The following is a 26,023-nucleotide window of genomic DNA, read 5'->3' on the forward strand; positions in this document are numbered from 1 at the left end:
GTCCCAAAGGTTCATTCATACCGTTAGTGATATGACATTGCTTCCCTGTGTCAAGATTCCATACTGCTGCAGTATGAGTATGAATACTGGAACCACATGGATTTTCTCCCTGCTCAATTCCCACCCATTGGGAAGGGAAAGGAGGAGAGGAGGAGGATGCGAGAGTCAGAAAGCGTCACATTATTGGTCTGTGTTTCCATATGCGTATAGCAGTGATGTAGAATCTTTTGTGTAAGCAAGTAACTCAATAACTGCTAACATTATATCTGAATAAAACTGAAATTTCCTTAGACAGGGCAAGTATCTCTTCTCCTGGGGCAACTCTGTTTCCATATCAGCAAGCCTGCTGGGCAAGCTGCATAGCTGATGCTTATCCCACAATCACATTCCTCAGCTGTGTTAAACATCCAGCTTAGTCGGAAGCCTGCATGAGTGGGATCAACATCACTGGAATCTGATGCATATTTACTCCCCCTAAATTAGAACCATGTAAATTTCTCCAAAGGCATACATCTTCAAATCTGCCCTGAGAGATTTTAAAATGATGTTCATTTCATTGACAAAGGCATCAGCTTTTGTACTGAGCTATACATGGGGAACTTAGCTGGTGTCCTTTGTCTTCATTGTAGAGGCTTGGAAAATTAATTTGCCCTTACTTCTTCCTTATCTGGCAAAATCTCTGTTTGCACTGGTGGATTTAGCCAGTAGAAGGAAACTGCAGCAATTCGTGACTCTCAGACTGCAGATTTTTCAAGTCATTGATCACACTCTGAATTGATTGTGGCTGTTCAGTGCCTTGGGTCACATTGTGTCATATACTACCGCTCTTGATCACTCTCCTCTGTCAAGCCAAGAAACCCATCCAATATCTTTGTATCCCCCCAGAGAATGTGCTTAATATCAGGTTATATTTTATTTGTGTTGCTGAAAGTTCCAGTTAACTGTATCACACACTCTAATGTGCCCATTTGTGATTTAAAAACCCAACAACAACTTTGGGGCAAACCTTTGTTCTCTTCCAACTGTCCTGATACGGCCAGAACAGCTAAAACTACAGCAGAGAAAACCCCACCTTCCAAGTGTTCAAATTTTAAATAAGCACCTATGTTTGTTTATTAGACTATACACAGAATACAGATTCAAGTTTATTACATCAACATGCCCTGTGTAGTCTCCTGCAATGGTGGGCAACATTTTTTTCTGTTTCTCTGTTATGGGAAGACAAGCCATTCTTCAGATATGTTACATACACCAATGGGCCTGGCCTAGCAAGTGTAAAGGGCAGCCAAATCATACACTGTCCAGTTTGAGCACATTTTCTCACTTCGTTATCACATCGTTCTGCCTGAGACAAGTTTCCTGTGGCTTCTTCTTCACCCCAGCTTTATACTTTTACCTCTGTGGCCATGATTTCCTTTGTTCCTCCAGCTCTACCACCTTCAGTTCCTCAAAAGACAGCTGATATCTTCAGTGAGTCTACCCAGAGATTCAGTTAGGTAATTTTTACATTCTGATCTTAATGGTTTTAAAGGGGCACCTCTGGTCATGTGTATGACTTTATTCCAAAATGTGTAAAGCAACCAGCGCTGTTGTATTTGGGGGCACTCATTCTTATTCTGCTATGTGGGCCCCTGTGCCCCAAAGTCCTGGTGTAATGGCATGATTGGGTCTACCCTTTACCTTTTGCTGCCCCCTTTACCCCAAAGACCAACTTCAGATACATGCATGATCCCAACTCTCTTCAAATGGTTCCTCAAACTCCACCTCTTCAGTGAAGCGTTTGGCGTAACTGCTACCCTTTCATCCCTTGTTAACTGTAAGTGTAACTGCTTTCGGATGATAATCATACCATACATTTAAAGCACTCTTATGCCACTTTAACAGTCATGGAGAATCCTGGGAACTGTAGTTTATTAAGGATGCTGGGAATTGTATATCTGCGAGGGCTGTAGCACACATTAGAAACTACTGTTCCCAGGATTCTTTGGGAGAAGCCATGACTGTCGAAGTGTTTTAAATGTGTAATGTGGATGTGACCTTGGTTGCATTCACACCTTGCTTCGCCTGATTGTTGTCTTCAACCCACCCATTAAACTGTAGACTAGATGACAAGCATTTGGGACCAGGGACCTCTCTTGCTTTCTTCTTCTTCTGATGTTATTCTGTGGAGTGTCACGTCCACTAAAATAACAGTAGTACAATTGGCACAAACCTTTTTTTTTCACCTCTACCTTTCCACATGAAACTGAGCAGCTCCCTAGTTCATATTATACCCATGTTTTGGATTGTATTGGCAACTTGAGATGACTTGAGGGAATAATATGCCTATATTTTTTCCCCAAAACAAAAATATCTCATCTCCACTGTAATCAAGTCAGTTGGCAGGTCAGCTTACATGGAAATAATATGAAGAGACGAATGTAGCAGCACCCATGTGAAAACACTAGAATTAGCCAGTGAGTCCTGACAATGCACTAAGACGAAAGAAACATCACTGAATTTACTTTTTCTGAATTTTTTTGTGAATTACATATTTATGCTGAGGATTTCCCCCCCCCCATAAATTAGCTTAAACATACAAAGTAATAATAAAAAAAACTCATGGCTTTTCTCCTTCTTATTAGTTATACTGCCAATGGGATGTGAGAATATTGTGATTGAGCTGCCATGAGACACACCTAATTTCTTTCTCCATGGAGTTGAAGCACCACAGAGACCAAAGCTGCACTTCCTGCCACAGTCACTGATTTAATGAGAAATGGAATGCATGTTGATATGGATTCATTCAAAGCTCAGTAGCAAGCCAACATGACACTCTCTGAAAGGGAGGGGGGAAGATTGTTGCTGTCTTTTTGCATTGCATATTTGGAAGAAAATTAGGAGCACCAGGCAGATAATGTTCAGACACTTAAGACCCATTTATTTATGCTACAGAAATTGGTGGGGTTTGGAAGTGTTTTGACTAGATAGTATCCTAAGTAATTAAATTTATAAAGCCCTAAATGATGCATCTGGTCGAGTGTTTCTGCCAATATCAAATTTTCCAGATCGTGTGATTGGTGGAGGGGCCCTTCCTGTTGGGTGTTGTTTATTGTGTGAGGACACAATATAGGACCTTTTGAATAGTGGTGCCCCAGCTGTGGAGCTCCCTTCCCTTGGTGGCATGGACAGGTGCATCTCTGATGACCTTTTGTTGTCTTCTCAAGGCATTTCTATTTTCCTAGGCCTATGTTGGATCTATTTAGCTTGCTGTCCTATTGTGTGGATTTTTATGATATTTTATCTGTTTTACATATTGTATTATCTTAGTCTGTTCTGATTTCTTTTGGAGGGGGAACCATGTTGTGGTCATTTTTCTGATGAAAAGCAATGTATAAATATGTGAAATTAAATAGGCAAACATTATTTATGATTTCCTTTCAAATTGGAAGAGCTAGTCATTAAGCAGTGTTTCAGCCATCCTCACAGATATGGCTCCCTTGTCTAGAGAGATAGCATGCCTCTGATTGCCACACACTGGGACAACCAGTAGAAGGGCATCATCTTGAAGGTCTGTTTATGAGCACCTAGAGGCATTTGTCTGGCAGGCGCAGGACACTGAATACTGGGCTGCATGGTCTTTGTGTTCTTATCAAGAACTTGGGAATTTACATTGATTTGCAGGGGCTAGCAATTCCACACACTTTTGAGGAAAGAAACCACATGGGCTCATGCATCTTCCATGCCAGTCTTATCCTTCCCACAGTCTGTTCAGTTATTATTTGTCTGAGCACTCTGTGCTTTTTTAGGATGTTGCTGACAACCAGGAACCTCAGACAAGGGGGCAGAGGGATCTAGGGTTCCTGCCACACAAGATTGGTCATGGTGGGCTAAGTACCCCCTTCCTTGCTGGAATGATCGGGCAAAAAAGACTGCTGTTTTAGTTGAGGCTAATTGAAAATAAAGAGGGAGATGTAGGGATGAATGAATCTGTCAATTTTGGTTCTCTCAGTTTCTCTTTTTTATTCTTAACTTCAGTTCCCCACATTTCCACATCACTTTGCAAATTTTGTTTTTGAAAAGTTCATAGTAAAATTCATCAGCATTTTAGGGCATATTTCTCTTAAATTTTACTCATTTTTTTTACAATGTTGCTTAATATACACAATTTTCAAGCAATTACCCCTAATCTGGGGAATGTTTATAAGTTATTTCTACATATATGCAATTCAATGCAACTTTCCCCTAATATACACACTTTTTGTACGTTATTTGGCTGGAGAACTGCACTACAAAATTCAGAGAAGTGCAAATTTTGAGGGATAGCTGTGTATCAGTTCACATATTCTTCCACAAAGTGTGAATTGGTTAGATTTGCATTAAAAGACAAACCAAACTAAATTTCTCCCCCATCCCTAGGGAGAGGTGCAGGGCCATATTGTAGGATCCAACAAATGACTGCGCTATCTTGCTGGTTATACCTTGAAAGCAGAACTTTGCTACAGGAGCCAAACTGAGCTGATAGCTAATGTCAGGGTAGGACAGAATGGGAGAGAGAAAGTGAGGTCAAACCAGACCAGTGGACTTCATTCATTAACTTTGCATTTCTTGTGCAGTTGGGATCTTTTTTAAATTAATGCTATATTGGACTGCCTTGAGCCAACCCCCCCTCTCACTTCTGAGGATCCTGCTCAGAACTTTAAATCATAATGGATTCTGTGTGGAATGTAATTAAAACTGTACAAATGCATGTTAAACAGTCAGATAATTGTTGTCTGGGTCCCAGAGAAGAGGACTTTTTCCAAACAGACAATTACTGAAAATTCATCAACGTCTTCAGGTGGAGGTAAACATAACAATAAATTCAGGGCTACCACACAAAATGGCAGTTTTAGTCAGAATATCACATTCTCTTTCTCCCTGGATAACATCTAATGCAAATTGCCCTATATCTTGACAATATTATGTTCTATATTACTTTTGCTGTGAAATAAATGGCACAGGGGTATAGAAGCTCTGGCCTTCTAGATGTTGCTGAACTACAGTCACCATCATCCTTGCCCATGCTGGCTGGAGCTGATAGGAGTTGGAGTCCAACAATATGTGAAGGGCTGCAGGCTCCACATCCGTGATTCTAGCATAATGGCATCAGTACTTGGATCAAGTTCTACTGGATATAAGTGGAAGAGAGAGCTTGAAAGGAGCTTCTATTTTGGGAAGCAGCCCTATGTTTCTTTTTGTGTTTCATTCTGGCTTAGGCAGGACAAAAGAAGCTCTCACCAACATGTGTGGAATAAGTGATATACTGTGTAAATCAGAAGTAACCAATATGGTGTCCTCCAGTTGTTGTTGGACTCCAGGTCCCATCAGCCCCAACCACCATGGTCAGAACAACAACACATAGAGAACACCCCATTGTGAACCCCTGATGTAAATCAATGTGAGGGCAAAGGATGATCTGCATCTTACATAAATGATTATAAAGTGACTTTAACATTTGCCAACTGTAGTAGTCTTAGTCAAACTAGGGCTGACAGTTCTTTTAACCTGATAAAACTATGGATGGTCCGTCCATTTTTTGCATCAGTAGGGCAAAATGGGCAGGATTTCATGCGGCTTACAGCAACCTCAGTATCATTTCTGGTAGCATCATTTTAATATCACTAAATAAAGGCCATATCAATCAATTTTGAATCAAAGTGGCAATTACATCACCTGCAAGTTTCTAATTCATGAGAAATTTCCATTGGAATTTCATTTCAAGAGAAATAACTCATGACAATAAAAAATCTCTCAACAACTCTGTATGATGATATTTTTCTATTTACTATGGGTTGATTTCTTGAAATATGAGCAGCTCCATAAATATTATGAAGAGGTGGCAACTTGAGACAAACAAATCTTCAGAAATCTTGCTAAATGGTGGCTTTATAGCAGCAGAGATATATAAATTTATCCACAGATAGGTAATGATAATTATTCTAAATAACTATGAGTAGAAATTGCCTCTGGATGACTAAGTAGAGAAGGTGTTTTGTTGTTGTTGGTAAGCTGGAAGTGAATTGATCCTTGTTTTGCCCTAGATGGTCATTGTGCTACAAATTACTGATGTAGGCCCACAAAGTGAGCAAGTGGGCTAGTAATTCATTTATGAACTGGTCATTTTTCTCATGACTAGTTATTTTTGTGGCCAGTAATGGTAGTGAGTCTACTGCTTCAGGACGCAGGTTGGATACATCAAATGACTGAATAATGCTACCCACATTTTTTAAAAAAAAATCCTCACTCATGCAAGGTCAACATATTAGGGAGAAGTGTGCTTGACATACTTACTTTCCAATATGCAGAGATATTCCCCCACCCCCAAGGAAATAATGCATACATTTGATCCAACTCCTGAATAAAGTGGTACAATCAAACCTCATGCTGAGAGGTTGCTAGCAGAATGCTCGACCTCTAATGTTGGGGTAAGCATGTTTTATAAATGAGAACATGCACAATGTGGATGTGAAAAGACCCTTCTTGGTGTGCTTTTTTTCACAGGTGTAGATGGCAACTGCTTCACATCCTTAATATTTTTTTTGCACCCCAGTAAAGATTATTTGAACATAAAAGTAAAATATCTCTGTCCATTTAACTGAATTATATCCTAAATCCTACCAGGCTACTAGTTCTTCAGTAATATTATATTATAGAGATAGAATAGACAGATATTTAAAAATACATTTAAAAAAAAAAAAAGCCAGAATCAGAAAACCTGCCGAAGAGGCAGAGATGTAAAAGAAGTATGGAAGAATAGTAAGAGTAAGTCTCATTGAATTCAATGAGGCTTATACCTGAGTAGACATGGATAGGATTGTATTGTAAAGCAGTGATTTCTCCAGATTGAGTACCACAGCATACTAGTGAGCCATGAGAAGACTGTGAAGTAAAATTGAAAAATATTAGTCATGTAGATGCTTCCATCACCTTGTGCCTCTCAAAGCAGTGTATCCCTCCCACCTAGCATTAACCCTCCCTCATTTCAAATAAAGGCATTGACATTCTGAGGGAAGGCATAATGATCCATTGGAATTTCCTCATGCAGGTTGTGCTAGAGCTGATGTAGTGGTGGGGGGAAATGCCTGAAGCATCATGATTGCTCAGACTGTGGGACTCCAGGAGGAGACATTACTGATTTTGTTTTCCTGGAGTTTCAAAGGCTTGTGCATTGTTCTGGGAGTTGATTAGGCACACACTCACACCCACATCCACACCCACTCACCAATAAACATAGGGTAGACTTTCAGGATACAGTGAAATGTGTCTCCAATTTTAACCAGGGATAAAATGTACTCCAGGTTTCAAAGGTTTCTGAAACAGTGACCAAAATGAAGGATGAGGTACATTCAAATAGGAATGGTCAGTTATTAGCTATAGTTGCCCAGTGGAACCTCCATATTCAGAGGCAGTATACTTTATTTATTTATTTATTTAGCTTGTTGGTTTCTTAATACAAAAGAAAGAAATCTCTAAGGAAGTTACAAAAATCGATTAATGATGCTAAGGACAAACAACAAGAGACAGACAGGACATGAAGCGGGTGGCTCTAGACCAGGGGTAGGAAACTTGTGGCCCTCCAGATGTAGCTGACTTCAACTCCCATTGGAATCCAACAACATATGGAGGACCAGGGTTTACTTACCTCTGCTCTAAGCTTCCAGAAGCATCTGTTTGGCTCCTGCTGAAGACAGTATCAGGCTAGATGGACCCTTGATCTGATCTGGTTCATAATATAATTTTCAGCTAACGTTTTCATTCATGGCAGTTATTTGCTTATGGAAATGGACTGCCTTCAAGTCGATCCCAACTTATGGCTACCCTATGAATAGGGTTTTCATGGTAAGCGGTGTTCAGAGGAGGTTTACCATTGCCTCCCTCTGAGGCTAGTCCTCCCCAGTTGGCTAAGGCCTGCTCAGCTTGCCACAGCTGCACAAGCCAGCCCCTTCCTTGTCCGCAACTGCCAGCTGGGGGGCAACTGGGCTCCTTGGGACTATGCAGCTTGCCCATGGCTGCACAGGTGGCAGGGCACGTAACCCCTGAGCCACTCACTGTGGAGGTGATCTTTAGCTGGCCCTTGACACCCAGGAGACACGAGCAGGGATTTGAACTTACAGATTCTGGACTCTCAGCCAGGCTCTCCTCCCCACTGTGCCATACCAGCTGTATTGTCTGCTTATATGAGGAGTGATACAAGTCTAGGATTTCAGACAGGACAACACCCGCTGCTTCTGAAATAGATGAATAAATATGTGGCTGAAGTCTGTGAGCTGCCTGTTCAGACACTTGACACCCCTAGTGTGAAAATATGTCTCCCATGGATGGTGAAAGTGCCTGAAAATGACACTGGGTTCTTTCCTTGGGTTTGCTTTCAATCTCCACTAATTAATGGGTTTCATTGCCAAGATTTCCCCTGTCTTTTCCATATTCAGGAATGCTCTTGAGTGCCAGAATTCAGTGACCAAACTTCTCTAGTGTCAGCTCTTTCTTCAGGGCTGTCTTGAAATTTTGAATGAATACAAATCCATAATCACCATCATTATCAATGAATATTCAGTCCCAGTGGCAGCTTGTGGTGTCACTTGTGGCAGGAGTAGCTTGAAGGCTTTATTAAGTCATCTGGCAAAACACCCCACCTCCCAGCATTAAATTTTATGGTAATGGAGTGGAGTGGCTGAACTGTTTTCTTCTCTTTCCTCCTCCCCTCCTATTATATTCCTTGTGTGGTCTCATTTTCAAAACCACAGACATTGTTCTTTAAAACACCCATGTGTGTGAGTGTTACTGGCAGTTCACACTATACTGTAATGTTTATGGACTCTATAAAATCTGACATCATTTGAGTCTTTCCTCGGAAGAGCTGTATGCCAGACAGCATAAAGGTTTCATGCTAAAATCATCCATGGCAGTCTTCGGACAATGCCATTCAGAACAATTCTATATCTGAGTTTATTTATTTATTTGATTTATATCCTGCCCTTTCTCCCAGTAGGAGCCCAGGGCTTCTGCCCAACCTCCCAGAAACCTCTCAGGGCTTCCCTAGCTGCACTAATGCATGAAGACAGAGGTATGATGCTCGAGCATGGTGGGATTGAACACACCGGTGCTGCATTCCAAGGCATTTGTATTTAGGACAGAGGATGTGCACCAAAATGGTTCCCATCACTGCGTGCATATTGACCCTTCATCGGCCTGTGAGAAAACTCTTGAATCTCATCAGCTATAACTCAGGTGACGCAAATGCTGATTAATCACCAGGCAGGACTCAGTCTTGTACTTCACCTAAGGTTGTAAGAAACTATAGAGACTGAGAAACTCACTTTGGCTCACAGCATTCTTTAGTCTCAGGGAAGCAAAAAGCTGAGCTCTACAAGGGTTTGAGCATAAACCCTGCTGATGGAAAGGGATGTTTAGGAATTCTGCCATCCCACCCTTTCTAGATATGCTGGTTGCCATCTGGCAGACATTACAGTCTTGAAGGGAATATAGCTAAAAATGGCGTCCCTGTGGTGAGTTCTTGGAAATGTTTAGGAATCCCTCACTCACTTTGTGAGTTTCCCCATCTCTTACACTGTTAGTCAGTATGTGGAGTTGACCATATGATGACCACAAGTCAAGTAGTAAGCATTTTGATGAGGTGCATTTTTTCCTCAGGAACTTCGCCTCTTCTGGCAATTGTCAGTTTGGTTGGTGTCACGCATGCATGTTCATCACTTGACTGCAATATCAAGTGTGATGATGTGTGGGGGAATGGGTTCTTCTCACAGATCCCACTTTACACATCGAACTTTCACATCCCCTCTCATCACTTTTAAAGCAGTACTTTTCATAAGAATAGGTTTGCAAACTCAGCTGCCCACCTTTAAGTGCTTCACATTCAAGTGTACAGAAATTCAAGTGCCCACCAATTTCACTTGAAAGATCCACCTCACACTTGGAGAATAGCTGATGCATTTAGTAACTTTTAACATGATAGCATATATTGTACAACCTCTCTTATTTGCCCCCAGGGACATTCAAAGCACTTAGTCAACCAACCAGAAGTTCACCTTATATACATTATACTGACACTGGAGCTCACAGGATCATACCACAGGTTTAGAAATGTAGTTGTTTAACCAGCATTTAGGTATTGGGGACTACTGTGTTTTGCATGATGCCTTTTGTTTTGTTTTGTTAAGAATGGCTTTCTCAAAGTCCCTACCTTTCAAGTGACATTCAGAATCTTTTCTTTTGCAGCCATTTCGTAGAGTGACGTTTTCAGTTGTGAGTCAGCCTCAGGACCCACATCAAGGGTCATTGCAGAGTTGCTATGACAGCGGTCTGGAGGAGTCAGAAACACCAAGCAGTAAGAGTTCTTCAGGGCCGAGGCTGGGTGCCCTTCCACTCCCAGAGGACAACTACGAAAGGACTACGCCGGATGGCAGTGTTGGTGAGGCAGAGCATATGGAAAATGGTAGGGGCAAACACAACACCCCACACACTCAATTTACACTAGCAAGTCCACATGAAGTAGATTTGTCAAGACGTCAGTGGGAGGAATAGTAACGAATAATACTCAAAAGGTAATAAAAAAGCTTACATTTAGGGTAGCGTCTAGCCAAATTTAAGCACTTTTAAGGCCCATCTTAGTGGGATGTTGTGAAAATCTCTGTACAGCTCCTTTAACTGAAATCATTGAAACTTGAATATGGTAAAGTTTTTTATTGGATCATGCCCCTAATATTGAACTGACAAGATTTATGAAGGTGGTGTGGGGGTGGGGAAACGTGCAAGTAAAAAGCATTTTTAAACAGCATTGATGAGACAGTTAAATAAATACATCTAAAAATATCAGCACGGAGCTGGTGAAGCCTGTTTTACTTTTTTTCTTTAAAAGTCTGTCCTTTTATTGTTCTTTAGAAACTGAATATGTTCAGGATCATCCAATAGAAAATAGGAATTCAACTTTCCATCTAGATTGTTGCCTCTTCCCTAGTTGCATGCATATGATTTTCAAAATACAGGATACGTTGCTTACTTCATATATATTTCTTATAGGAAGGTGTGGGGGAGGAAGATTGTAAATAAGGCTCTGATCCAAAGGAGTGTGTGGGCATCCATATCTTATTGTCTGGTATGAAAGACAAAGTAACAAAAGCATAAACTGTTCCACAGCAGACAATATTCAGTCTTCAGCTCTGTTTGTGAGCTCACTCACTAGATGATAGCCATTGGCTGGGGATACCAATGAAAACAACTTACTTGGTCTGCCTTTGGTATCAGGAATTTTGATTCCCACTTTTTCATAATGTTATTCGATTATCCCAAATTCTAAGAGTCAGATGAAGTATTTTAAAAAAAAGAAAATATCTGTCATTTTGTAGAAAATACCATTAGGACATCCTCTTTAAAATATGGGCTTATTGCTGTCAAGAGCAACATTACAGTGTGTTTCCCAGTAGTTTTCCCACAACTAAATGAGTGAGATTTTTTTAGAGTCTTCATTTTTTTGTGGGTAGTGCTTAAAATGAAGTATAAAATTGTAACATTTTAAAATGTCCCATTTATTTTTCAGCGTACCTTGAATAGGTCTTAACAGTTCATTTTCCCCTGCTTTTATTTGTCTAGAACTGAAATCTTTTGAAGTCAATTATATTGATTTCATTTTTATACCCACAGAGTAGGTTATTGAATGTCAGAGTACAGGCTAATGGAACAAAGTGAAACAATACACGTCTATATGACATTTGTATACACTGTAAGAGCCTGAGCAGATTGATGTATTGGACTTGCTTGGAACCCTGTATAGGCTCAGTGATTCAGTCAAAGGATTTCTTTTACTTTCTTTTGGAGATTTTATATCAGCAATTAATTATTGGTTCTCATGGCTTTGTTTCCCTTAAAATAGACATATCAACACAATAAAAGCAGAACATTTTCTGTGACAGAGAGAGGAAAAAAGCCCTTTTATATTATTCTGCAAAAAGTTGTTGCTACAGTTACTCTTTTCCTTAGCAGCTGCATTGGGATGCCACATAACTTTGCAGGTTCTGATTGTGCCATTTCTTTTGCAAAGAGCAGGGCATCATGGTGCCATTTTGGAAGGAGATAGAAAGACGATTTCATCACGGGGGATTTTAGATTCACATCCAAGTTCAAAGGCCCACACTTAAATTCAACATTAAATTGATATAGATTGTATTCTAATTTATTTATTTATTTATTAAATTTATTAGTCGCCCATCTGGCTGGTTGTCCAGCCACTCTGGGCGACGCACAATATAAAAACATATAGTTCACATTAGAGCCTTAAAATTCCAACAATAACACTAAATTCTAAGAACATTTGTTGTTCTTACACCTCGTAAATCGTGGGTTTATACAAAGTCAGGCTGTCGTTCCATCTAGCCCACTGTTGTCAACACTGACTTGCAGTGGTTTGCCAGGGATTCAGATAGGGAAAATTCCCAGCCTTTCCTGGAGATGCCAGGTATTGAACCTTGGACCATATGCATATAAAGAATATGTTCTACCATTCAGCTACAGCTATTCCCCAAGGTCCTTTCCATTTTTTAATCTCACCCCATTATTTAAAAAATTAGACAAAAGGTTTAGTGCCTTTGGCTATTGTCCAGTCTCAACCTTGCTTTTGACAGGCTGCCACAGAGTGTGGGTGTGACACAACACAAGTAAGACAATGGTCATGTGGGCCAGAGGTAGGAGGTGTGATCATGAATAATCTGGGCATCAGATGCTGCATCAGGCAACAGGAAGCAAAACCTACAGCAGAAGTAGTAGTCACGGAGAGGCTAGAGGTCAAATACAGGTTTGGTGTTATGTGATGAGTTGCTCCGACTGACAGACTAGCATAGAACAAAGAGCTTTATATGCCTTGGTGCCTCTCCATTGGTTTGAGAAGTCACCATCTCAATGGCCTTATAGGCCCCTTCCAGCTCTACTATTCTATGATTCTATGATTTATCTTCAGACTGTGGTATCAGCATTCAGTCCAGTGCTGCAACCTAGAGGAAATCCTTGTCTATAGAATCTGGCTTGACTGGCTGGTTGAAGGCACCACTGGAAACCCTCCTGTGCCTTATACCTATGTATGTTTCCATTGAAAAACATCCTGCTGAGTTCCATGAGACTTATTTCCAGGGAAGAGCACATAGGATTGCAGCCTTACTCACTGCAACAATAGTCACTCAGTATGCAGAACTAGTGAGATAGCCACTGAGATACATGATCTTAATGCACTGCCCCATGGGGTCTCAAACTCAGGGGAGACAGATTGACTCCTGCCCTCCTCAAATGTTACCATTAGCAAGGCATCACACTGCATCCAGCTAGTTTTTAAGGCTTTTGGCCAATATATTAATTGGTTTTTATAATCACTGTTAGTAAGTTTAAAGTTAAACCTGAATAGAGCAGAGAGATAGTCTTAGAACTATTGCTTCAGCCTTTTTACAATAGCAGCAGTGATCTCTAAAGAAATAATATTTTTTTAAGAAGTGGCAACATTACCACTTCATGCTCTGGCCATGCTTGAAGGAAGGGGAATTTCAAAAGGCAGGAATCTACCAACATCCATTATTTTCTGCTCCCAGCATGAAAATGGCACATTCGCCACAGCACATGAGGGTCCCAAATGGACAATAGGGTTGTGAATGGTGTTGCTGGTCCATATGATGTGCAAGCTGTTTTCCTCTTAAACTGGTTACAGAGTAGGAGAATAGCAACAATGATTTAGATCTGCATTATATTGCTTAGATCCATTTTCGAGTGAGGGACATTATATGCAGAGCATGATTGCAATTAAGCAAATTGCAGATAATGAAGATAATAATACATGTGCTGAATGGAAAAAATGAGAAGGGCCTAACCATAGTGGCAAACCTGGCAACTTGCTAGAATATACAAATCCCAGGAGCACCTATCCCAGCTATGTAAATGTCTTGGATAGAGAGAGAGAGATGAACTCTGTGCTTTTTTAGTCACAGATGCTGCCTATGAGCCGATCAGTTTGGTGACTATCTTCAGCCAATCTAGAGTCCTCTGATATATACCAGTGTTCCAGGGCACAGAAACAATGAACAAATTTTTAATTCATCAGGTAGCAGGAAATTATCCCAAACAAAATCATTTTGCCCAAGCTTGATGTCTAATTTAGCCTCCACTTTTCATGACTTTCTGAATGAAAGCATTTTTATTATGAATCTCAAGCCCCATTGTTATGTATTTATTTAGGATATATCATGACTTCCTCCAAGGTATCATGCATTTGAAAATCAGAAAACCAAAATTTAAAAATTCCAATTTACGTAAAAACTGTCCTTCAGAAATCTGTCCATCAATACACACATACATCTTCTCTTTCTTATGGTTTGACTCTTTGTTTCCCTTATTAGAAAACAAATAAATCAGTATCCAGAAGCTTCCCACTTGGGTAAGCAGAATGAAATACATATTTATGTACTTAATTTGCAACATTATATAAGCCTTTCTTTTCTTTTCTTTTAAAGCAATATCCATGCAGGAAAATGCCATATATGAAATGGCATAAAATATTTGGATTATTTTTTTAAAATCATCCAATTCAACAAGTAGTTTCCACCCACACAGTTGATATTAGCCACATAACAATGCACATCTGGGCCCCATTCAACTTGATGGGTGCTTCTCTTGATGAAGATGGAGATGCACCTCTCCATTTGGGACCACTAGTCATGTGTAGCTGGGGTGAATAGAGCTGGGGTGAGGGCAAGAGGTTCTTCCCTGAAGGTGTAAAAGATTAACTTGAGCCCTCCAGAAAGTGGGTGACATTGTGATGGAAACTATGTCATACCAAAACTGTTCTTCTGCTGTCACTGCCTAGACTGGATTTGTCAGTAGCAGCTTGTCATCTGCCTCCAGTAATTCTTGTTGGCACTGGTCTGTAGGTAATGACAGAACAAGAAGCAATGCACTTTTGCTAGTCTGTAAATGTTACATTTGTCAATTGAGTGAGGTTCCCCCCTCCACACACCACCATGCTTCAAGATCAGCTTTTAACTCTGTTCTCTCTACCACCACCCCCGGCTTTTAGATCTGTACTGCCTAAATTCTGCTTAGTTCCATCTCTTGTATAAATTGATTATTTTGGCATCAAATGCATGGGATCTGAAACTTGTCAGCCATTCATATGTCCCATTTAATTATAACCTTGGTGATCTGTAGCTGCTGTAGCATTTTGCATTACTGGGTTTTAATCAGGGGCTGCATTGGATTTTTGTTTCAGCCTCCTTGCCTCTCCCCCTCCTCCATGGGATCTCTCTCTCAATCTGTATTCACTTCGAATTGTTATGACCTCAAATGTTTACAGTCCTATTTGTGAAATGGCTCAATTATAATTAATTGATTTGGATATATTTTAATTTCAGAGCTTGGAAGATTATTTTTAAAAAGTAATAAATTACAATTACAATTACATGGTCCCAAAAGTAGTAGCTACAGTTACAGTTACAATTGCTCTGAAAGTAACAGATTAATTTACTTTTTCTCAAAAGTAATCACTGCAATTGCATTTCAGTTACATTTTAAAAAAAACACCTACAAGGTGCTGGCCTTGGCTGCTGCACATCTAAGTAGCCTAAAACAATATAAACATACACATACAGAGGTGGTAGAATAATTCTTTTTATCCATAAGATAGCAATGGTGGCCTCTCTACTGGTAAGGGAGTTAGGAAGGGAGGCAGAGGCCACTTTTCAGATCATTGCATGTCAAACCAAGTGCCATCCTCCCCCCCCACTCAGCCAGCAAGCATAATCTCTCTCACTTAACCACCTCCCGGACCCTATCCTGCCACCAACTAAGGGACACTCACCCAAGCAAACATTTTCCCCTGAGATGCAAAAAAGTTAAAATACCACAAATGCAGACAGTAGCCAGAGAGGGTGGTGGAGGCCACTTTGTGTGCCAAGTGCAAACACAGTATTCACACACACACACACACGTCATCATCTTTCACCTCCATTTTTATCTCCATTCTGCTGCTGCCTCCTTCTCCTCCTTTATCCATGTTGTTGCCCTCCGGCTCCTTTTTCCCTCCACTCCATTCTTCACCACCACTATCCATTTTTTTAAACAATTGTTTTCTCCACTCCATCCCATCTCACTCTCCACCTCCTCCCTTGTCGCCTCCTACCCATCCACAGAGCATGAGGAGAGAACGACACTGCACAGAAGCCCAGTTTGAGGCACATGATTTTCATCCACAAATCAGAGGAGCAGAAGACTTCCCCTGCTCCCCCCCCTCAGTAATGCTCAAAAGTAATGATGGAAACATTACAATTACTCCACAAAAGTAATAAAATTACTCCCAGTTCTATCACAATCAAAATGTAAAGGAATTACCCACTCATTCCTCAAAAAAGCAATGAATTACAAGTAACAAATTACTTCCAAGCTCTGTTTGATTTGAAAGTTTTAGATAATTTCCTATGCAGTCAGCTAAAGCTGCCTGGTTCCCCCACTTCATTTCAGTGGAAGCTACACAGGAGAATGAAAACAAGGTATATTTTCAGTGTCAGCCAAGGGAAGAGAGTAGTCCAGAGGAATAGCAAGCTAAATGATTGGGTAATAGTATCTCCAGCTTTGCTCAGCTATTACAATTAACTGTAATGCTCTGCTTTCTGTCCCAGTCTGGCAAGGGAGATTCCCTCAGGTTGCCCAGCTGATATTTGGATGTCATTGCATCACTCAGCTGATTCACAGCGAACTTGCTGGATGCATTTAATATGGCTTCAGATATGCATGTCTGCTCATTAGGGAAGGGGGAGAAATTTGATTCAGTTTGCACATAAAGCTGAATTGATCAAATCCATACCTTCTGAAACAACATGAGAACTGAAGTTCAGCCATCCTTCAACATTTTTACTTATCCGAATTTTGCAATGTAGCTCTCCATCCAAGCAATGTTTAAAAAAATGCAACATTTTGGGAAAGTGTGCACAAAATGAAAACATTGGTGAAAATAGTACACAAAAATACATTATATTAGGATAAATTGCTTGCAAAAATGTGTGCATTTGTCAAAACTGCATGCAAAAATGTGTTTATTAGAACAAAATTGCACTAGGGATGGAATTTGCATGAGGATTTTTTTTAAAAAAAATCACTAATTGCTGCAGAAATGTGGAGATCCAAATTTAAGATTAGAAAAATGAGAAACTGAGAGAACCCAAATTGACCGATCATTCTATCCCTAATGCTCATCACATGCAACAAGGCACAATTAGATGCTGATCTGGGCCATGGAAGGTACCATGAATACCCAAAAGCACAAAATTTAGCAGAAGTCTGGTTTTTTAAATGATATGAAAACATTACTTTCAGTTCTGAATATTTCAAGTTTTAGCATGCATGCCACATTAGAGTCTTGGGCCAGCATAGGAACTTGATTATAGGCTTAGGGCACAATCCCATTGCAATGCATGGGAACTGCACAAGAGTCCTACCATGCTCTGGCACAGCTCTCATTCTTTTCAGAGTTATTTGTGCAGGCGAACATCTTGCTTGATTGTACCCTTAGGCTCTATATAGCTTCCAAAAGGTCACAGCTCAGGGAGAAATGATAGGATCTGATTGTGAATGTGCAGCAGTTTGACAAGACTTGCTTATTTCCAAGTTTTGCAGATTGAAAAGTAACCTCTACATCTCCCCACTGCCCTCTGAAATCTCATTGTTCTTTATACTGGAATCTCATCCTACACGTCCAGCAGAATCAAGTGGTTTAGCCATCTTGGGACTGAAACAGTTCAGAATTCATGTGGAAGGATTACAGGATTAATATTCCCTACTCACATATACCTCTGAGAAAAAAACTTCCTGCACATTAAACAAACAAACAAGCAAACCCTAACACATTAGGGAAAAGACTTGCTTAGACTATTTCTCCCTGAAGTTTTAGCTTTCTATGGGCAATTTTGTTTTTACACTGCAGAGCCTTCAAGTAATAAAGTTCTACCTTTATTCTACAATGGTACAGTCCCAAGAGATCTGTACCATGGGAGTCTTCTGAGCACATATATCACTTGTTTGTTTGGTCTTGTGCAATGTGTGCCTAAGACTAGGTATTGCTTTTAACATTACCATGTTCATTAGAAAGACATTGTTTAAATGACATGCAGTGATATCTGTCATGTGAGACTATACGTACTTGCAGTTGCTTTGAATTGTCATATACAATTAAGTAAAGAGAAGGTTGCACCACTGTCTAAAATAGCCAGAAAGACCACAGCCTTTAACAAACAGCTGCTGTTGATGTTCTAAAAATCCTCTTGTCAGTTTATGCGCTGATCTCTGCCATAAGAGTTTGGCTTCTACCTTGAAGTATAGGAATTTGAATATCTTGGAGAAGGCATGCTCAGAGTGCAGGAGCACATAAGGGAAGCACATAAGGGAACTCTGGATCAAAGTAATATGGGTTTTGTATTGTTTTTACATGTACGTGTGTTTCTTTCCCTTTAAGATTCTGAAGATCTTAAATCTACATTGTAAGTCTATGCATCCTACTAGTAATGACATGCCAAATGACTACTTTTACAAGCTTGCTAATGCTGCCTATTGAAGGACTTGTAGAACTTGTTGTGACTAACGTTATAGTTATATTGGAGTGTAAATTCCACCATAGCGGTTCAGAGCACAGATGGGGAATGTGCCTTCTTACTTATAATTGTTGTACTAATTATGACTAGTCAAGACTGAGGCCCCACTTTGTTAGGTGTTATGCAAACTTAACCAAACACAAGATTTGCACATCTAAGTATTTTACAATATTTTTAAGTGCTTGGTTGTGATGTGTGCTGTATAATTTTAGCTTGTTTTCTTTTCATTGAGTAAATGTTCTCTTAAAAATAGCTTTGGTATTCTGAGGGCACTAATCTTTGTCAGTACACCTTGTTTTGTGGGACTCCAGAAAGATTTTGCATTTCTTTGCTATCCAGGTCTCCCATTGCTGTAACAGAGATTTAAGCTGCAAAATAAGAATGTGAGAATTGCTTTGCTGGATCAGATGAAAATCCCATAATTCAGTGGGTAGTCAAATGCTTCTGAACTTGGAGGTTCAGTTTAGCTGTCATGGCTACTGGCTAATAGAACTGATAGATTTGGCTTCCCTGAAATGTGGCTAATCTTTCCTAACTATGCATTGAGATTATTATGAAGGGGAAAAAAACATGAAATGTGAACAGAAGAACTTGACGACTATATAAGGGAGAGTTGTATTGTTCTACTGATAGCAGATGACAGATCTCTCTCAAAGGGTGGAAACCCCCCCACAATAAATGCAAAAGTGAATTGCTTTCACAGCCACTGAGAATAAATCTACTTACATTATCTCAAAGGTGTCCAATTTGTGATGAGTGCCTCAGCCACTAGAGTTAGCAAACAACTCTTTTGCAGCTTGTTACAATGATCCCTTGTTTGTATTTTTATTTGTGCCTCGATTTCAGAGCCTCCTGTATGTTTCAGGAAGCATTTAGGACCTATGCTTATGGGCTGCCCATTGTCTTCCCTGGAATGGGGTAGTTGCAAATCTGCATGGAGATGTCCCTTCCACTGAAGTGAATGTGTCTTTGATGTTCACACTAGAACAAAATTCCTGGGTCTAGGCAATGTTTAATCTGGACCCCGTGCACAAGTATGTTTGGATTGTTATTTGTGAAATGCAAACATATTTAGATATCTATTTTTCTCTGTTTTAAAGCATATCAGCGAAGTGTTTTTAAAGTTAACATTCTTTCAAGAAGTTGATCTTACTTGCCTCTGGGGGCCCTTTATACCTAAATGTTTATGCAATTACAATCCATTCATTATCACAGTTCACTTGACTGAGTATGTGTGAGGTAGACCTGACCTTTATGAGCAGGGCATGTGTCCAAGGCTTGTGGCTTTTGTCCTTAATTAATTGTTAAATGGAACATCTATTGGTATTTTGGAATCTAAGTTTATATAAAAGCCACCTACATAGCCTGAGTGTGATTCTTGGGGTGATGCAAAAGTTCATCTTTTCTGTGTGTGTTCAGCTTCAAGTCTTTACATGCATATTGGCAACTCCATGCAACCATGTCCTGAAGGCTTTTTTGTTCTGTGCCTTTGGTGTTAACTTGATGGAAGGGAAAAAGCAAAGGTGTGTGTGTGGGGAAACTATTGAAAAGACAATGAAGTGTCCTGCTTGATAATTAAAATAAGTTTTAGCTCAGATTTTTCCAAGATTCACAGGCTTAGCCGTTTGGACACTTCTAATTTAGTAGGAGTTAGGGCTATAAATCCCTTCTGAAAAGAGATTAGGTATCCCTTGGTTTCAGAGAGATGAATGAGTAATTTGTATGAGGAAAAGCCAAATGAAATGGAAGCTATAGGCTTGAATTAACTCTGAGAGTTAATTTGGGCATTCCAGGGGAACGGGTAATTAGAGGTGTGCCTGACCAAACAGTTGAGATATTTTGCTTAAAAGGAAATTAAATAAAAGACACATGGCGACAGCAAAAGACAAAAATCAGGTTTTAAATGTGATTATGATATAAGGCATGATATGCCTGTTCCTCAATTGAGTATGTACCCCCAGACTCCTAAACCAGGGATGGGGTACTGTGGCCCTCCACATGTTGTTGAATAACAATTCCTGTCTTCCCTGACCATAAACCAGGCTGGCTTGGGCTGATGGGAGCTAGAGTCTAACAATATCTGAAGAGCCATAGGGTCTCCATCCTGTCTAAATGGCAAGGGAGCAAAGGACAGAGGGTACACAGTGTTGCAGTTATAAAGATCAGCCATAAAGTAAAAGTACACATTGCCAGTTGAAAAGAAAAAGCAACAGCAACAACAACAATAATACATTTTTATCTCACCTTTCCTCCAAGGACCTAAGGGGGCATCCAAACAGGTTCTCCCCCTCCCGATTTTATCCTCACAACAACCCTGTGAGATAGGTTAGGCTGAGAGACCCTGACTAGCCCAAGGTCACCCAATGAGCTTCGTGGTCAAGCAGGGTTTTGAACCCTGGTCTCTTAGGTCCCAGTCCAACACTCTAACCACTATACCCCACTGGCTCTCCTACTTCACTTAATAAAGTTTAATTAACTTCAGTTAATAAATTGAACTTTAATTAAGTGGCACCACATGTTTCAAGATAGCATTATTTAGAGGAAAGCTATTGAGAAGCCAAAATGTCTAAAACATGAGATATGAGGACATGTTTATTACTGGTAGGAATATATTTTTTATCTACAAAGAGGATGAAACTAGTTGATAAAATTCAAACATTTAAAGGGACATCAGAACAATGACATGGAAATTGGTTGTTTATCATGTCTACTGGAATTAGGATAAAAAGCAACACATAGATTTATTTTATTTGCCTCCCCCTTTTTGTGTGGAAAGTACCAGTTACCAGCCCCAAAACAACCCCACAAGTGAGGTCACTAATATCCTTATTAATTGGCGATGGGAGTTGTGGGCAGAGAGATAATGAGTTGCCTCCAAGACTTTATGAGTGAGTTTGGAGTTACCCATAAGCATTCTCAGTTCAAGTCCATCATTTTGTCCACCACATCTGCAAAGAAAGGTACAGACACGTTTATTGGATTTCAACTTCATTTCTTAATTGGAAATATAATTGATGTCTGGCTGTGGAATCTCTTTGGAATTTCTCAGGAAAATACTTAGCAGGTCTTCGTCATGGGATGCTCTAAAGTTTGCAGTTAGTGAGCTAGGCAGTTCAGTGATACTCTGGGGCTCCCATTAATCTCTGGAAGAGAGCCAATTTTGATTATTAAACTGCAATCCTATGCACACTTCCTTGGGGATGAGCACTCATTGAACAATAGGAGTAAGCAGACACACATAGGACTGACTGCACTAGTATGGTACTACTCACCAGACATTATTCAAGAACTAGAACGACTTGCTATACACATTTGTATGTAGTGAATGGCCTGAAGTAATCAACTGGAAGAGTTAGGAAATTATTTCCAGAAATATCTCATCCATAGGCAAATTGTCTCTCCCTCCCAGCTTGGCCAGTCTTTTCGGAATATTCATGGAGGGGGGGCTTACAATATAATTTCTCTAGAATAGATAGAGATTGCTTCCTGATTATCTTTTTATTAAGCATTCCTCCTGATTTGTTTGTACAGTTTGCAGGAAGGTTATATGGCATTGACTATTTATTGAGCTTTCATTTTGATTTGTTTGCAAGGTCAAACAATTGCTACCCCACGCATTCCAGTGTATTTCCCCATCATTTTCCTTACCGCAAAAAGACCAGGGGGGTGGGGAGGTTGCTAGCAGGTTTGTTGTGCAGGAGTACCAGATTTGCACTTGAACTGCACAATCCAAAGTTGCCAGTATGTGATTGAATGCCACCCACAAAATGACGACAGTCTGGAAACAATAAGAGGCTCATTGCTTTTTCCATTCTTGATATATGCTAGAACTACACATACACCCTGCTTTATACTTTTTTTCCCATATGAAAATAATAATCCAAGAGCCAGGCACTGGGCAACCCAGCTTGGGTGAGGCAAAGCTTCATAGTTAATTTATTGTTATGATAGTTCTTTACAAATGTGCCCATGCTGTTTTTTGATACTTGCTTGTCTTAACCTGTTTTTTTTCTTTTCTGCTATACTGTATATAAGAAACAAATCAACCCTAAAAAGCCCTGCAGGGCCACTTGTTCTTTCACTGAGCAATCTGTGTTATTGCATCAGCAAGGGAAGTGAAATCACAGTGAATCATATCTAAAAAATACGTGTAAACAAGTTAAAAGACAAGCTTGTATCTAAAACATTTTTTCTTTGTGAGGTAATGGATTATTTGATCAAATGATTCCTTTATTTTTATGAATTTTTTATTTGCTTTGTTTGAAATCTGCAAGCAATGCTATAAAAGACCATCAACAACCATGAAGGAAAAAACCTTACCCAGCATCTTTGCCAACAGATTCTCTGGAAACCTGTAAAATACACAATACTTGCATTGCTCTTTCTCCTGGAATTATATCTCCAAAAGGTCCAGCCATATTATAGTAGATTGTATTAAAGAAGGTTAATTGGTTTTACTCTTGAGGGTGGCTTTTTTCCCTTGCTGTCAGCACATATAAGCACTGTGCAAAGAACACTATGCCCCTTTTGTAGTCCAAAGGAAATTACATTTTTAGGCTCATGAATTACTAATACAACATTTGCATCTTTAAAAAATAATAATAAAGTCTAAGCTTGTTTTTACCGCTGTGTGTGGCAATTTCTCCCATCATGGCAATGTTGTTACTATAGAAGAGCATACCTGGTTATCATTCCCCTGATGGAGGCACGTTCTTGAATGGCAGATCACATTAAAGATTATTTCAGTGGTGGTTTATTCTCTTTGCTGGTGGTCCTCCCAGCACAGCTGCAGCTTCTCACTATGAGACCAGGGTTTGTTTTATGGTGTGCCATTCCACTGAAATAGCAATTCCAAGAATGTAGTTATGGGCTTAGCATATGTGGTGGCTTGTTGACAATTTGTTTTGCCTTGCTTCGTTGGATTTGCTGAAATTGGTGGGTTGCAGGATCTAACGAGCACACAAACTTTCTCTTGTGCAAGTGAATAAGCAAAGCTTTTCAGTTGCTTTTGGAGGAAAAAAATAGGCTTAGGATTCCTCTTGTCCCCTCCTTAGATGGCATAAGTGAAGTCTCTAGCTTTATGAATATTCCAGATACAGTGACTTGCAAAAGTATTCAGACTCCTGATCAATGCTCTTATCTTACTGAATTACAAATTGTACATTGTAATTTTGTTCTGTATGATATTTTATTTTGAAACACTGAAACTCAAAACCAATTATTGTAAGGTGACATTGGTTTTATGTTGGGAAATGTTTGCAAGAAACAATAAAAATTGAAACATGTTGCTTGCATAAGTATTCAACCCCTGTGCTGTGGAAGCTCCCAGTTTACACTGATGAAAGAAATTGCTCTATTGAGGACACAGTTACCTTACCATTGGCCTCCACCTGTGAACCATTAAAGTTGCTGTCACATTGTCAGGATAAAACCCCCACTGTTGAAGGATCATTGCTCAGGCTCTGGCTCTGAAGGAAAGTGAAGACCAAAGAGCACTCTACAGAAGTAGAGAAATAATGTAATACAAATGCATAGATTAGGAAAAGGGTGCAAAATAATATCCAAGTGCTTGGATATCCCAATGAGCACAATTGGATCAATAATCAGGAAGTGGAAACTGCATCACACCACCCAGGCATTGCCAAGAAAAGGCCATCCCTCAAAACTCAGCACTCAAACAAGGAAGAGACTTGTGAGAGAAGCCACAGAGAGGCCAACAATAACTTTGAAGGAGCTACAGAGTTCAGTGGCTGGGAGTGGAGTAATGGTGCACCAGCCAACCATATCAAGAGCTCTGCATAACACTGGCCTGTATGGGACGGTGGCAAGAAAGAAGCCATTACTGAAAAAGTACCATCTGAAAGCACGTCTGGAGTTTGCCTGAAAGCATGAGAGTTCCCCAGCTGCGATGTGGGAAAAAGTTTTGTGGACAGATGAGACCAAGATAGAGCTTTTTTGCCAAAACTCAAAGCACTATGTGTGGCACAAACCTAACACTGCCCATGTCTCAAGGCACACCATCCCTACAGTGAAGTATGGTGGTGGCAGCATCATGCTGTGGGGATGCTTCTCATCAGTAGGGACTAGGCATCTTGTTAAAATTGGAGGAAGAATGGATGGAGCAAAATACAGGGAAATACTGCAAGAGAACCTGCTTCAGTCCACTAAAAAACTGAAGCTTGGGAGGAAATTCACTTTTCAGCAGGACAATGATCCCAAGCACAAGGCCAAAGCAACATTGGAGTGGCTCAAGAACAAAAAGGTGAATGTCCTATAGTGGCCCAGTCAAAGTCTTGATCTCAATCCCGTAAGAATCTGTGGCGCTCTTTGAAAATTGCGGTCCACAAGTGACATCCAACCAACCTGAACGACCTGGAGTGAATCTGCCAAGAAGAATGGGCCAAACTCCCTCCAACGCTTTGCAAAGCTGGTACTTACCTACCCCAAAAGACTTAAGCTGTTATTGCAGTGAAAGGTGCCTCTACCAAATATTGTGTGTGGGTTGAATACTTATGCAAGCAACATATTTCAATTTTTTATGTTTCTTACAAATATTGCCCAACATAAAATCGATGTCACCCTACAATAACTGATTTTGAGTTTGTGTTTCAAAATAAAATATACAGAACGAAATTACAATGTACCATTTGTAATTCAGTAATATGAGAGCCATGGTCAGGGATCTGATTACTTTTGCAAGGCACTGTATGTGGCTTTGTGTCTTTTATCCACTTAGGTTGGTAAAACAGCTATAGCTGTTCCTGGATTGTGATAGCCTGGCCACTGTGGTTTGACATTGGTAACTTCAAGACTGGATTGTGCTTGATGTGGGGCTTCCATTGGACTTAATCCAAAAACTGCAGCTGGTGCAGAATGCAGCAGCTAGGCTGTGACTGGGGCATTCTGTTGACACCATATAGTACCTCTGCTAAGGGAGCTGCACTGGCTGTCAATATGCGACCAGGCACAGTTCAAGGTTCTGCTTTCAGCTTTTAAAGCCCTAAACAACTTAGGACCAGATTACTTTGTCCTGTATATCCCTGTCTGGCAACTGCATTCCTCAGTTGGGACACTGCTGAGAGCCCCTCATGCCATAGGGGTCTATTTAGCTTGCACCGGAAACTGGGTGTTTGGTGTTGCAGCTCGAGCCCTCTGGAATCAATTCCTAGCCAAAATTAGACAGGCCTCTAGCATTATTTTTAACTGCCTATTGAAGTCATTTATATTCAAGAAGGCTTTCCCTAATGGGTGATGCTGTCACTTATGGAATATTGATTGCATATTTGCAGATATGGTTTTATTTCTTTTCCCAAGGATTTGCAAGATAGGGCTTATTGTTTTTAGAGTTTTGTCAAAATGATTTTATTGCTTTTAGA

General features: G+C 40.1%; 1 protein-coding gene across 1 annotated transcript in view; it reads left to right on the forward strand.

The window, feature by feature from the left end:
- Positions 1–26,023, forward strand: part of PCDH7 (protocadherin 7) — a 551,613-nt gene that overhangs the window by 243,247 nt on the left and 282,343 nt on the right. Inside the window, exon 2 of the mRNA XM_061584035.1 lies at positions 10,258–10,474. Within this exon, the coding sequence (XP_061440019.1) occupies positions 10,258–10,474 (217 nt within the window). The remainder of the gene's footprint in view (positions 1–10,257; positions 10,475–26,023) is intronic.

Source organism: Rhineura floridana, chromosome 9 (assembly GCF_030035675.1).
Source record: "Rhineura floridana isolate rRhiFlo1 chromosome 9, rRhiFlo1.hap2, whole genome shotgun sequence".
NCBI classification, from domain to species: Eukaryota; Metazoa; Chordata; class Lepidosauria; order Squamata; family Rhineuridae; genus Rhineura; species Rhineura floridana.